Consider the following 14,148-nt stretch of genomic DNA (forward strand, 5'->3'; position numbering starts at 1 on the left):
GAGGTGTGAAATGCACACATTTCAAAGTTACTAGAAAGGTTTATACACTTCTAGTTGATGTACTGATACTACATATAGTTAGTATATTACTGTTTTTTCTTGTTATGATGGTGGTGCCCGGGCCAGCTGTCCACTGTCACAAAAAGATGTCAGGCTGCATCCCCATTGGATATTCTTACCTAATAAATTATATACCTAGTAAATTATGTCCTGCATTACCTTACCAAGTATAAGGATATCGGCCCTCGACAAGGTTAAGCATACAAGAAGAGGGTGAAGTCATTAGTCAAACGGTCCCTTAGGAAAGTAGGATGAATACCCTTCACTTAACTTCTTCGTGTAAGAAAAAAATACAAACTGCTACAACAACAACATACCCAGTGTAGTCCCACGCAGTGGAGTCTGTGGAGGATACAGTGTATGCAGACCTTACCTCTACCTCAAAGGTGAGGTCGAACCCGCATCTTTCCTTGGCAAAGAGAAATTTTACCATTCGACCATATCCGCATTTTTTTGTTCTTGATACTGAATATGTACCCACATATATGATATATAACCGGATCTTATTTATGCAGTGCGTCCACATATTCTCTTCAGAACAATTCCAATTATTTTGTTAATTATATTCTTTTTATTCAAGAAGTTTGACCCCTCTCTATTTTTTTTGTTTTCTTTATTTGATTTGCATTTTCTTTGGGGACATAGATTCAAATTTAATGTGTTCTCACAACCGAGAAAAATTAGGGGGGTCATTTTGGTTTTGGGTCTGCGACGAATAGGTTCTATTAAAAAAACATAACTACACATTTAAAGAGGTTCAGTGCTAGAAAAGAAAATTGAGACTGCCTACCTTACCTACTAACCAGTTAAGACCACCAGCTTCCATTACAGAGACAATTGCCTTTTGACGCCACCTTATCATTGTTTCAGAATCAGACACATCTATGCCAGTAACAATGTCATGTATTTCAACACTTCTAGGCCCAAAAATCTCCATGTAACCACTATTCAACCAAGTCTTATTGGGTGTGCTGAAATGCAAGTTAATAAAGCTACCAATAATAGACACCACATATAAAAGAATGTTCTGGAGAATTGCAATCTTCTCTGCAACAGGGTTCGACAAAGCTTCATCTGCCGAAAGAGCACTAGCAATAGCCTTCAGTTGGACAACAGCAGCTGAAACAAATAAACCTCATAATTAGAAATGCTAGACAACAATATAATGATCCTAATGGCAGGGGAAGAGTTAACAGGTTAAAGGCACATTGCAAGTATAAAAGTCTAAATGCATTTCAGGAATGACTGACTAGGTGGTAACTAGTCTCAGAAATGATCTTAAAACTGACAAAGAAAATATAACAAAATAGTGCAAAATATGAAATACTGTTTATAAAGAAGGTATCAAACTCATTCGACTTTACTGATTCAAAAGATGTCTGTACTTTTTCTTTTTTTTTATGAGGTAAAGATGCCTACACTTCTTCTATAACAATGTAAGATCTTTTTTCTTAATCAGGAATTACTTAGTACAGGAATGCAATGTAAGATCTTAAAGCAAGCAAAGGCGCAAAGAACAGAGAACAAGTCATGCTCAAGACATGATATAATAGAAACAATAACAAACCCTTCCATCAGACTGAATCCATGACGTGATGATCTTGGAACATAAGTATCCCTTCAAAATTCCTAACTAAATGCAGCTATCAGAGTGAAACAAATAATAGAGGTCCCAATCTCTCCCAGAAGCAAATCTTATACTTGAAGCCCCTGATACTCTATTTCCTTTTTCATTTATTTCTATTCAAATCACGCCAAGCTTCCTTCATACTTATGCTCTATTCTCTACCACTAGAGATTTCTCTGATCTGTTTTCTATTCTATTTCCATATCAAAAAAAAAACCCAGACTGCAAATCCGAGCCAAAACAGTACTAGCAGAAGTGCATTATTACCAAGTGAGCTTCATTACCATTTAACGGAATAACAGGTACGGAACACCAGATACTAACAAGTTGAAAACACAGCCACTTTATACTCTTCACAGACTTTTTTCCCAATTCCCATACAAAATTGTAGTTTTAAGTGAAAACAATGACTAGGTACTAAAGAAATGTTATTACCAAGGAAGTAAACAATATTCCCAGTTAACGGAGGAACAATATTCAAATTGAAACACAGAGAATGGAATACATGACTCCGGCCTTAGTAAGACCAATATGTTTCACCAAAATTTACAGACAGAAAGCAACAAACATATAAATTTGCACATGTAAAGGCAGATAGAAAAGTAAAAACATCTAAAACACATAAAAGAATGAGTTCAGCATTGCTTGATGGAAATAATACCCTTCATTAATGCCGTAAGCTTCTGAATACCACCATAGTAGCCAAAAACTCTGCAATTGTGCATTGACCGAGTAATAACAGTCAAAGAATCCAAGATAGGCAGCCCTTCGGAGGTTATTGTAGAAGAATTTCTTGATAAGTCTGCAATTCATTGCATTGTTACAGCATTACTGAATTATCACCAGTAGATACAAATGTATACTTCATGATGTAGTAACAAAATATCTGCCGGAAAGTACTTGCACTTTAATCAGAACATTTTCTATACAGCAGTCTTGGTACAAGTTAGCAAACAAGAGAACTTCAGAATAGAACAAAGAATTTCTTACTGAAGTTAGATAAAGACAAATGATCCATTCACCAGCACAACTTTCTTTTAAGCAATGCAAGAGGGTGAAGAACCAACTTACGTTCATTAACAAGCGTTATCATTTGTGCAACTTCCTCAATGAGAACAGCTATAATTTCAGAAGGATGTCCAAAAGAACAGCCAACCACAACATCTCCAGAATGCTGTGAATCCACCGGCTGCACAAAGCCATGATCCTTAGGAGACTGAAGAGGGTTAATTGGTTGCCAATCACGGTATACAATTAGGAATTGCTTCAAAAAGATATGCATTAACCTTCTCTTTTCAACCTGAAAATAAACACACAAAGGCATAAAAGATTACCATGCTTAAAAAACAGACAAAGTTGGGAAAGAATTAGAGAGATTGCAAGTACTCTTCCAACCTAGCTACCTAAAGGCAAAAGTTGATCCACATACTATAGGATCATAATTTTCTCATAGGAGAACAAGGTATTGAGAAACAAAAATCCTTTAACCAACCAAAAAAGGAAATAAAAAATCAACTCATGTAAAACTTGCATGTACCAAAAGCCAACCATTGATATGAGCATATTCCCCAGATCAATTCCAGAAAGTTAGCCAACATCTCAAAGCACAAAACACATATAACACAACATGTCATCCATGCCACATCACTAACAATCAGGGGCGGACCCACGTTGGTTCCAGGGGGTTCACCCGAACCCCCTCGGCAAAAAATTACACTGTATATATAAGGTAATTTTCTGTATTTATGTGGATATATATATTTTGAACCCCCTCAATGACAAGGAGAAAGAGATAGCCCAGTGGCAGGTTCCCTGAAAATTAAGCCTCATGTTGAGGGTTCGAATCCCTGCATTAGCGTTTTATTTTTTTCTTTTCAGTTTTAGTTTTTTTTTTTTTTTTAAGGTTTCAGTTCCGTTTTCACGTTTTTTTTAGTTTTTTATTTTATAAAGCATGCTAAAAGTGTGGTTTTAAACCCAAAAAAATTCAAGGGTCCGCCACTAAAACTAAATACTACTACTTTCTTGAAATTTTGTTTTGTTGGCTTATATATACACGTTTATACTTTTATTTTTCGAACCCCCTGACCGAAAATCCTGGGTCCGCCACTGCTAACAATACAGAAAGCTTCATGTATAGATTCGGACGTAGTTTCTCACCACTAACAGGCCAATACAGCACTACCATTTTGGATTAGCTATCAATTATTTTATTCAATCACCATTCAGTATCTAAAATGGTCAATTCTAAGAAATTAGGAAAATGGAAGGCTAAACTCTAAAGTTAATAAGAGTTAGCTCAATTAGCACTACACTTGGACAGAATGACCAAAGCTTAGATATCAAGAGAGAGAAAGAGAAGTTTTAACTGAATCATCTCACAAAGAACCCTAATCATAGTGATTCTTTAGTCCTTGATGCTTTACTAATAACTAACAAGGCATTACAAAGACATATTACGAACAATGAAATCAATATAATTGACCTAACTAGGGAAATGAGAACATGATAACAGAAGCAACATCATCACTTTCTGGCATCATCGGTACAATAAACATTCAAAAGGAACTATGTAGTTTTTACCATGTTTCCTGTTATCCTGATCTATCCTCCCATCACATAAGCTAGCCTCGGAAAACAACGAATTCTACATCTAAAAGCATCTTACCACCAAAGGGGACACAAACTACAAGTTACAACAACTCAACAAGTGAAGTTCACGGTTTCACAATTGCGACTACCTTAGAACACTTGAAAGAAAAATGGCATCCACAGAAATTTTTGGATATTTAAGACATACCTTATCAGGGGCATTCTCGTATCTTGACCAGAGTGTATTCAGAATTGCCTCATCCCCAACCTCACTGAAAAGCAAAAAATGTCATATCTAACCATGGCCTAGAAAATATAAACTGACTAGAGAATTACTTAATATCTAATTACACATTCATAGGCTTGAAATTCATCAGTAGAAGAATAAAAGGACTGTGATGAGGATTGTTCATGCTTGTGTCATGTTAATGGCAGGCTTTACATGTCAAAGATTAAATGTATCTAGAAGTGACTAACATTTTGAATAAATTTAAGTCAAACTTGAATAAATATATGTGCTATGCAAGATAGACAACGAACTACTCCAGCCATCATTGCCCATCAGGTAGGTTTGTCTTTGGTGGTCAATATGCAGATTCATCAAGGTATAATCGTGCCAGCTTTTTGGTAATATTCAAGCAGCTAACATGTGTTATAAAACCTCATGCACCAAGTCTGTCATAAGTCCTTCACAATTAGGAGACCTAAGTCATGCTAATCCTGTAGTCACGTGAAGAAGAGCCGAACACGTTCACGATAAATATTTCAGATGAGGCAAGTTTTTTTATAAGGTAAATAATTTGCTTGATGTTGTAGAAAGTAGAGAATCTTGTTCTCTACAAAAGTCACAGAATCATCTAGACAAATGGGGCATCATGGGTGCACCAAAAAAAACACTGGACAACAAGACATTCCTCGACTGTACAAAGTCGGTCTCAGCAACCCTCAAACAGTCTTCTGCTTCTCCCTTTTCATAACACACATAAGAACTAGGGAACCAATTTCCCATATCATGAGTCTTCTCTTTCTTCTTCTGAAACCTCAACCAAATAGGATCTCCTTTAGTGAGTTTGACACTTCAAATAATTCAAAGCCACCCACTACAAGCGTGCTGCTATTTGATAGTGCAACAGGAGGTGATTCACATTTTTTTCTCAAGCCTCTACAAAAGTGGCACCTGCTACTATGATCCTCCTCTTCCTAAAATCTTCAGCTGTCAGTTTATCATGTCTGAGGCCACCACAGATGGATTTTGGAATTCACATAGTTGGAATCTATCTTTTAGAAGATTGCTTAATGATTGGGAGGTTGATAGAGTGGCTGAAATGCTGAAGATTTTTGAAGTCTTCCAAGGAACAAGGGAAGATTTAATCTCTTGGAACTGGAAGGGGGAAGAAATCAAAATTTTCACAGTCAGATCTGCCTTCTCCAAGCTCACAGGTCCATATCAAGTGATGGAATGGTCCTGGAAGTCCATCTGAAAATCAAATGCCCCTTACAAAATGATTTGTTTCACCTGGCTGATTGCATGAAAGGCTTGCCTAAACCATGAAGTTCTCCAGAAAAAGGGAATCCAGCTAACCTCTAGATGTTTCTTATGTCATGACAAGGATGAGGCCAACACCCGTCTTTTTCTTCATTGTAAGGTTACTGAGTCTGACATTTTGTGGCAGCCCTTCCTTGCATTAACTGAACACAATGAGTGATGCCAAAGGAAACCAAGAACCTTTTGTGGTGCTAGAACAACATTAAGACTAAGAATAGACAGAAGAAGTAGTGGTGGCGCCAGCTTGTGTCTGGTGAACCATCTGGGAGGAGAGGAACAGAAGATGTTTTAAAAACACTAGTAACTCTATACAGAGAATCAAGCTAAATTGTTTTGTGTCATTTCAATTCTGCTGTAAAGAGAATAATGTAGTAGATTCATAATCACTTGTAGATTTTTTTGCTTCTCTATTGGGTCTTAAGCCTTCTGTAATTTCATACTGCCAGTATCTTCTTCGTACTGAGAAATACAAAGTTACCTTTATCAAAAAGAAACAATAATAATAACTTTCAGCTGTCAGTATCATTTCCCAGGCTGCTAACCACACAAAGAAGCAAACTCTACCAAGCACCCTTGGGATCCAAGAAGATGCGGAAATTCATATATGAGGTAACTATTCTAACCCAAGAAACCAAAGATGATCCTAGGCTATCATTACCAATTAAATTTTGGTAGATGTGTGGAAGTAGAATTACTAATGATTTGGTCAGCTAATTATATAATAACCTGTTCCACATAGCTTAAATCTTTGTTCTAGAACAATGCAGACAAACTCCTTTGCCAGATAATTTACCTAAACAGGGACAGGTGGGATTAAGAAAAGAACTTAGTAATGCTATTAGCTACTCATATATTTCAAGATAAAGTAAAACCTATTGATAAATCTATGCAAGCTAAACTTTTATTAAATAAACCTGAAGTCTTATTAGCAATAGATGAAAATTTAGAGCTGTCAAAAAGGGCCGGCCCAGCCCCCACCCGGCCCAAGCCTCGCGGGCCAAGGAATTTGAAGGGCTAGGGCGGGCTGGCCCTTCATTTGGTAGGGCCTGAAAATGCTCAACCCAACCCAACCCTAGAAGGGCCGAGGGCTGGGGTGGGCTAGCCCTTCTTTTTTTTATTTTTCTTTTCAAACTTGTAATTCTATAACATCATGAAAATGAGAAGATTTTCAAATCAAATATGGCAAACAATGATGTTGTTTCAATAACACTAGCAAAAATTTAGTATAATTAGCATGTATCTCGCATACCAGATATGCGAGTGAGATAACAGAGTGACAAGCAAGATGGGAGGGAGGCGAGGGCGCGAGATTTGTATATGTATCCTAGATACATGCGAATCTACTTTGATAGAGTGTATTTAGAACAAATTAACCTAATTTTGAGTCCATATATTCCGAGATACATGTATCTGGGTACGAAGATTCATAACATTATAACATAGCATGTATTCAAATTATTAGATTATATACTAGTGAAATTATTGTAAATTACTCTTGAATAAAAAGTTTTAGCCCATGCACGGCCCATCCCCGATCAAGCCTCGAGGGCCAAGGGCTTATATGGGTCGGGCTTATAAGCCCTAGTTTTAAATGGGCTTAAAAAATCCTATCCCAACCCTACCCAATAACGGGTAGGGTTGGGCCGGCCCCATGGGCTAAGCCCATTTTGATGGCTCTAGCTGAAATTATTAGTGAAAATTTTCCATTGTATGTGCAAAAGAGGTTATGTTCAGATAGATAAATAACTGCAAATCTAAAAAGGGCAGCCCGATGCACTATGCGCGGGGTACAGACAAGGGCCGGACCAGAAAAGTCTATTGTTTACACAGCTTGAACCCGTGACTTGGTCACATGGAACCTACTTTACCAGTTAAGCTAAGGCTGTAACTCTATACTAGAGAATATAACATCCTTGCATACATAATAATTTTATTAATACTTCTAAAAATGTAAAAGCTAATTTCTTATAAGTAAAAATATAGGTTTGGTAACCCAAGGGTGTGGCCTAGACGTGGATTGAGAACTGTGAGATTTTAGGTTCAAATACCAACAGAGACAAAAAAAACACTAGGTGATTCTTCCCATTTGTGCTAGCCTTGGTGAACAGAGTTACCTGGTACATGTTGGCGGGAAGAGGAAAGTATCTAGTGGTACTTGCACAGATTATCCTTTCACACCATAAATACACAAGCAACGTTAGCTTGAAAAATTCGTAGCCAGTACCCCCCATGATTTTTACACATGGCGGGGGTGCTTATCCCCAACATTTCTAGCATGTAAACAGTTAAAAAATGAAAAAATCCAAGATAAACTTAATGTTCCATGACTCCAGATTTTGATCAGTTGATCCAACGGTCTAAACCCTTTGTTTTCTTGCTTTCTCTTCTTTTTTTTCTTTTCCTTTATAAATTCTTGTTTTCCACCACCAGCACCTCCACTCAAACCAGCACCACCGAAGCTACCACCAAATCCACCACCCTCTGAGACCTCCTCCACCACCATCGTCCAAACCACCACCTCTCCCACTACTCTACCTCCTCCAAGTCACCAGCCACAAACCATCGTAGACCGACCACCATTCATCAATGACACCCGTCGCCTTTAGTGATTCTTTATTTGCTTCTCTTCAACTACTTGCTCCACCACCACAACCATCGCATACCAACTCAGTCGGCAATTTCCAACAAGCCTTTTTGCATTAAAAGAGGAAGACGTGTAAATAGAAGAAAACTTACTTCCTTGTAAAAAAAAATTATAGATAACTCTTTTCAAATCTCCTTCTAACTCAGCTTCCCTGGTGGATTAAGGTTTATGTCTAATGTACTGTGAAAGTTCAACTAGTAGCACTCTGTTCGACGCCGGAATTGAAATTACAAGCACTCAAAAGTTTTGAGTAATATAACTGCTCCATTTTGAGCAAGGAATGAAAGTGAGGAAGAACTAACACCAAAATGCAACCTGATAGAGTTCTACCAAGACTGGCTTTTGGGAAGAAGCGGTGAAGTAACTGTTGTCTGACTATGTTTCTCTTTTTTTCCCATTATGCTAGTTATTTTTGTCATCTGATATTTTCCTTCAAATCTTTCCTAAAGGTAACTGTTTTTCTTTAAATGCCAAAACAAAAAACACTAAACACATAATCGCTACCACAGACTATGGTTACCTGAAGTGGATGAGTGGAGTAGGAGGGGAGAACTTCTCTAGTGGTGACCCTGAACTGGATTCTCCACCATGGCTACCCGAACTCCTTCGAATAAGTCCCGCGACACCCTTTACAATGTTCATTCTTCCCCCGAAGTGCACAATCAATACTTGAAAAGCCAACAATCAATGCAAGACAGACTGTTCCAGCTCACCATCACTTCATCAAACTCAATACTTGCACCTATTTTCCCACACCCAAATGAACAGCTTTGAAAACTGTTCAAGTAACTAAACAATAACAAAAAAAACAAAAAATGAAATCATCTTCTACAAGATCATCAATTCCGAATTAATCATTAATAACAAATTCGTATAACAATTGAAAAAAAGGATCAATGATGAAATGAATTTGTTAATTTAATAAGTCAATACAGGTCAATGATTGAAGAGAGAAATACAGAATTGAAAATTTACCTTTTAGGATGAAATCAATTGGAAGAACCGATCAAAGTTGGGGAAATTTTTCTAGGGTTTTACGAAATGAAGAATCAAGATCTATGATTGTCTTTCAAAAGAGAATTTTGTAGTAATAATAATAATAATAGCATCAAAAAATTAAAAGCCAAAGAGATTATGCAAATCGCTTGTAGAAAAAGATAATTTTGCTTAATGACGAAAATGCCCCTGATTTACGGCTTCAGGAAGTTTAGCATATTCATAACGTCGTTAACTACTGTTACATTTGACCGTTAAGCAGATCGGTGCTGTTTTTTTTTTTAATTATTATTTTTTTGTTTTTCTGTTGGTCGGTGTTAGATTTCGTATTCCGACTATTTCGATTCCCCACCGAAGATTTTTCCATATTTAAAACTCGAATCTGAAACTTCCGGTTATGAGAGGAGCAGTTCAATCCATTGCACCATATTCATTGGTGGTAGTGTTGTTTGTTCTATGTTAGCAAAGAACTATTAATGTGTATGCAATATATTTATCACGAAATGTCAAATTTTGTCTGGATAAATTAGCATTTCTTTCAAGTACTTTTTTTAAAAAGATAACTATGAGGGCCTCATTGAAAGTTTAAAATTATAATGACGTGAGATAAATTTCATATTTTATTTGTAAAATCATATTGCGCAGTAAAAACAGAGGTTTAATGTGAGTATTTTATTACTTTGAAAAAAGTGCACTTTTTTCCTCGTTTTCTTCTCTCTCGCTCGCTAATTGATTTTGCTTTATTTATTCATTATCTAACCCACTACTAAATAATCAATATGAGAGTCTCCTTTTTTTTCCTCGAAATCATCACTTCACCACATAAATTGTACAACGATTCAAGAATATGCGTATCACATATTTATTGTTTAACTAAAATTTTCATGTTGATAAGAAATAATAAATAATTAACATACGTGCAAACTAATTTTAACATGAAAAAGTACTAAAATGAGTAACTAGGAGAATCAATAGATTTGAAGTACTCGAGACTCGAGCTAAGGGTTGAAGAAACTGTAGATCTCCACTAGAACACGTATCATCGTTATCATATATATTACTATATAAGAAGAGTGAATAAATTCACTCCTCTTTCAACACGTGGCACCAAAAAAAGGATTACTATATAAGAAGAGTGAATAAATTCACTCCTCTTTCAACACGTGGCACCAAAAAAAGGAGAGGCTTGAACATAAGCGTGAATGTGAGGGTATTTTGGGTATTTAAAAATACCCTCACATTCACACTTATCTACTAAAAAAAATTACTATATAATATATATAATTACTATATAATATATATAATGTATAATATATAAGTACTAGATAAGTGTGAAAGTGAGGGTATTTTGGGTATTTAAAAATACCCTCACATTCACACTTATCTACTAAAAAAAATATATATAAGTAGTAGATTTAAATATATTTAAAAATAATATAAGTAATACTATACTTAGTATGCTTAAAAATAGTAAAAACTACATAAAAAGTACTACATATCATATTACAATAATTAACAATTATTTGACACTTTCAAATCTATCAATGCCATATAAATTAGGATAAAAAAGGTAACATTTATATTCAAAAATAATCTAAGTAATACTATACATTACAATAATTAATAGCTTAAATATTTAAAAGTTATATAAAAAATTTAATTGACTCTCTAAATTCTATTGCTACCACATAAAATGGATTATATGATAAACATATATTGTTTGAAATTGACGAAAAATAAACTATAAATTACAGTAATTAACAAAAAAAATTGTCGGCTCCAAAAAATCTATCAATTAAGAACATATATTGTTTCAAATTGACGAAAAAGAAACTATAAATTACAATAATTAACAAAAAATTCTCTCGACTCCAACAAATCTATCAATTAATGCCACATAAATTGGGACATGGAAAATAACATATATTCTTTAAAAATTAAGTTCAAAATGTACTATAAAATACAATAATTAACAACTTAATATAGTAAAGAGACATATAAAAAATGGTTAATATTTGAAATTTTGCATGTGCCACATAAATTAGAACAAAGAGAGTAATAAATATTATTTTCAAAATTCTGTAAAAAAAAGGTACTACTAATCACAATAGCTAACAATTTAAAATATTTTTATAATCATATAAAAATTTCAATAACTTCTCAAATTTCATAATATATGACATAAGAAGAGGGAATAACCAATATATTTATAAAAAGAAATGACATATAAAATGAAATGGACAGAGTATTAGTTTTTGAAAATGGAAAAGGACAAAACACATATAAAATTAAAAAACATATAAAAAAAATTTGGTTTAACTCTCAAACATAAAAAGTAACATATGTTATTAAAAACTTTAATAAAAAGTACTATAATTTACAATAAATAATAACTTAAAATATCTACAAGACAAAAAAAAAAAAACTAATTTTTGTACTGCTTGTGTCACATAAATTAGGATTGGGATGATTTTAAAATTTTAATTTTGGTTATACATTATAAAATAGCCGAAAAATTGAATGATATAATTTTTTTAAAAATAACCGAATGAATCGTCCTATTGATAACCCTAATGTTACTTCTACTCTGTTTATTTTTACTTAAATTTAGAAAGATATGTTTCATTTCTACCCTCAATCTTATCGGTACATTTATTTGCTATTTGAAATTGAAATTAAAAAGACAAATGACAAATAAGTTTTTATATTAGCTCACTTATGAGCAAAATATATTATAACAATCTTTACTAATTTTATAACAATACATAAACTATACTCTCTCCGTCCCATATTAGATGGGCACTTCCAACTTTACACGATGATTAAGAAATCATTAATACATTGGAAGACTTCACCATTTTACCCTTTGTTTATATCAATGCACATTGAAATGAGTTACAAAAAATACACATACAATATAAGAATGGTCATATTAATTGTAGGGTAAAATGGAAAAGAATTAATTAATTCTATCCTAATTTAATAAGTGCTCAAATAATATGAATTTTTATTTTTTTTTGTAAGATTCTCATCTAATATGGGACGGAGAGAGTAACAAATAACTTTATTAATGTTGGGTCCGGGCAACGCCCGGGCTTTCTTTACTAGTGTATATATATATATATATATATAGGTTATATTCTTTAAGCCAGACGCATCAATATTCTATAAAAACATACAATACTAGAGTCACAAATACATATTGAAATTTATAGGGAAAATTATATAAAATAGCAAATTATTAATTCAAATTAAGTGCTATAGACACAGTTTCATTTAATTCTAATTCGTAGCAAACTGTTTGTCAAACGCCTCGCCTCGCCTCTCTCACTTTATACAAACACAAATGTATAAATTGTGTTTCTGTTTGTATAAAGTGAGAGAAAATTGTATATATAAATACAAAAATAAATAAATAAATAAATATATATATATATATTATTTTTTTGTCCTATACACTTAAAATTATACAAATATAGATCTTCCCCTACCCAGTTTTCTTTTGTGTTTCTCTCTCACTTTATACAAACACATATTATACAATTGATTCGTATATGTATACCGAAATATACATATCAATAACCATATTTGTATATGTATACTGAAATATACATATTAATAGTCATTCATATATGTATAGCGAAATATACATAGTAATAGTCATTCGTATATGTATGGTGAATTATACAATCACAAGCTCCATAGAAAACATAAAATTTGCTATGGAACACAATTATGCAAACTATAGCTATAATATACAAGTATGATTTTTATGTTTGTTATATGTGAAAGTTGCTCAAATTTATATGCTCTTAATAATTTTGTCTTGCCAATTAAACTCAGAAAAGTGATATATGGGTGTACATGCCCAGGTTGGTTCGGGTTTTTCAAATATCAAATCAAATTATTTGTGTAAAAATTTTAAATTTATAAACCAAACCAAACTAATAAAATTTGGATTTTTTCGGGTTTTTCAACCTCGGATTGGTTCGGGTTTTTCAAATACCAAAACAAACCATTGTGTCGAATTTTTAAATTTATAAATCAAACCAATAATAAACCTCGGATTTTTTTTCCAGATTTTTGGATTTTTTCGGTAAAGTTTGCATACAAACATATTAATTAACTCATGCTCCAAATATTTCTTTAGTCCAACCAAAATACAATTATCTAAGGTGTTTCTTAAAAAAATAACACAAAATATGAGATGAGTATTGATAACAAAAAAATATTCAATAAAAAATAATAATGAAATCATCATATAAAATAAATATTGCAAAGTCATAATGAAAATGATCATAATTTAAAAGTACTAAATCATGCTAAAATAAGTTTAATAAGTATTAATTACATTACTAAATATATAAGGAAAATTAAAATTAGATTATGTATTTTAATTGTCTAAACCAATGTAAAACTAAAGAACAAATATTCAATATTATTGTCATTCTTAGTGTAGAATTGATTTTCTTTTTGCATTAATATTATTTTGATTTTGATTTAAGTTTTATTATAATTATCAACATCTATGAACTATAATATTTATTGGACCATTCCGAATTATAAGTTTTAAACTTGAAATAATATATTAAAAGATAAAAACTATGAAATAGTATAAGAAATATTTTAAATTATATCAAAGTAAATATTTTTATGTATAAAATAAAATTTTAAAATTACATATAT

At 33.1% G+C, this 14,148-nt stretch overlaps 1 protein-coding gene across 1 annotated transcript in view; it reads right to left on the bottom strand.

Moving 5' to 3' along the window:
* Window positions 1-9,561, bottom strand: part of LOC125814208 (BEACH domain-containing protein B) — a 39,367-nt gene extending 29,806 nt beyond the window's left edge. The window contains 6 exon segments of the mRNA XM_049493665.1: window positions 856-1,179; window positions 2,349-2,489; window positions 2,759-2,987; window positions 4,485-4,548; window positions 8,987-9,213; window positions 9,449-9,561. Of these exon segments, the coding sequence (XP_049349622.1) occupies window positions 856-1,179; window positions 2,349-2,489; window positions 2,759-2,987; window positions 4,485-4,548; window positions 8,987-9,108 (880 nt within the window). The 5' untranslated portion in view covers window positions 9,109-9,213; window positions 9,449-9,561.
* Window positions 9,562-14,148: the final 4,587 nt, after the last annotated feature.

Source organism: Solanum verrucosum, unplaced genomic scaffold (assembly GCF_900185275.1).
Source record: "Solanum verrucosum unplaced genomic scaffold, falcon-dt-bn FXZP01000230.1, whole genome shotgun sequence".
NCBI classification, from domain to species: domain Eukaryota; kingdom Viridiplantae; phylum Streptophyta; class Magnoliopsida; order Solanales; family Solanaceae; genus Solanum; species Solanum verrucosum.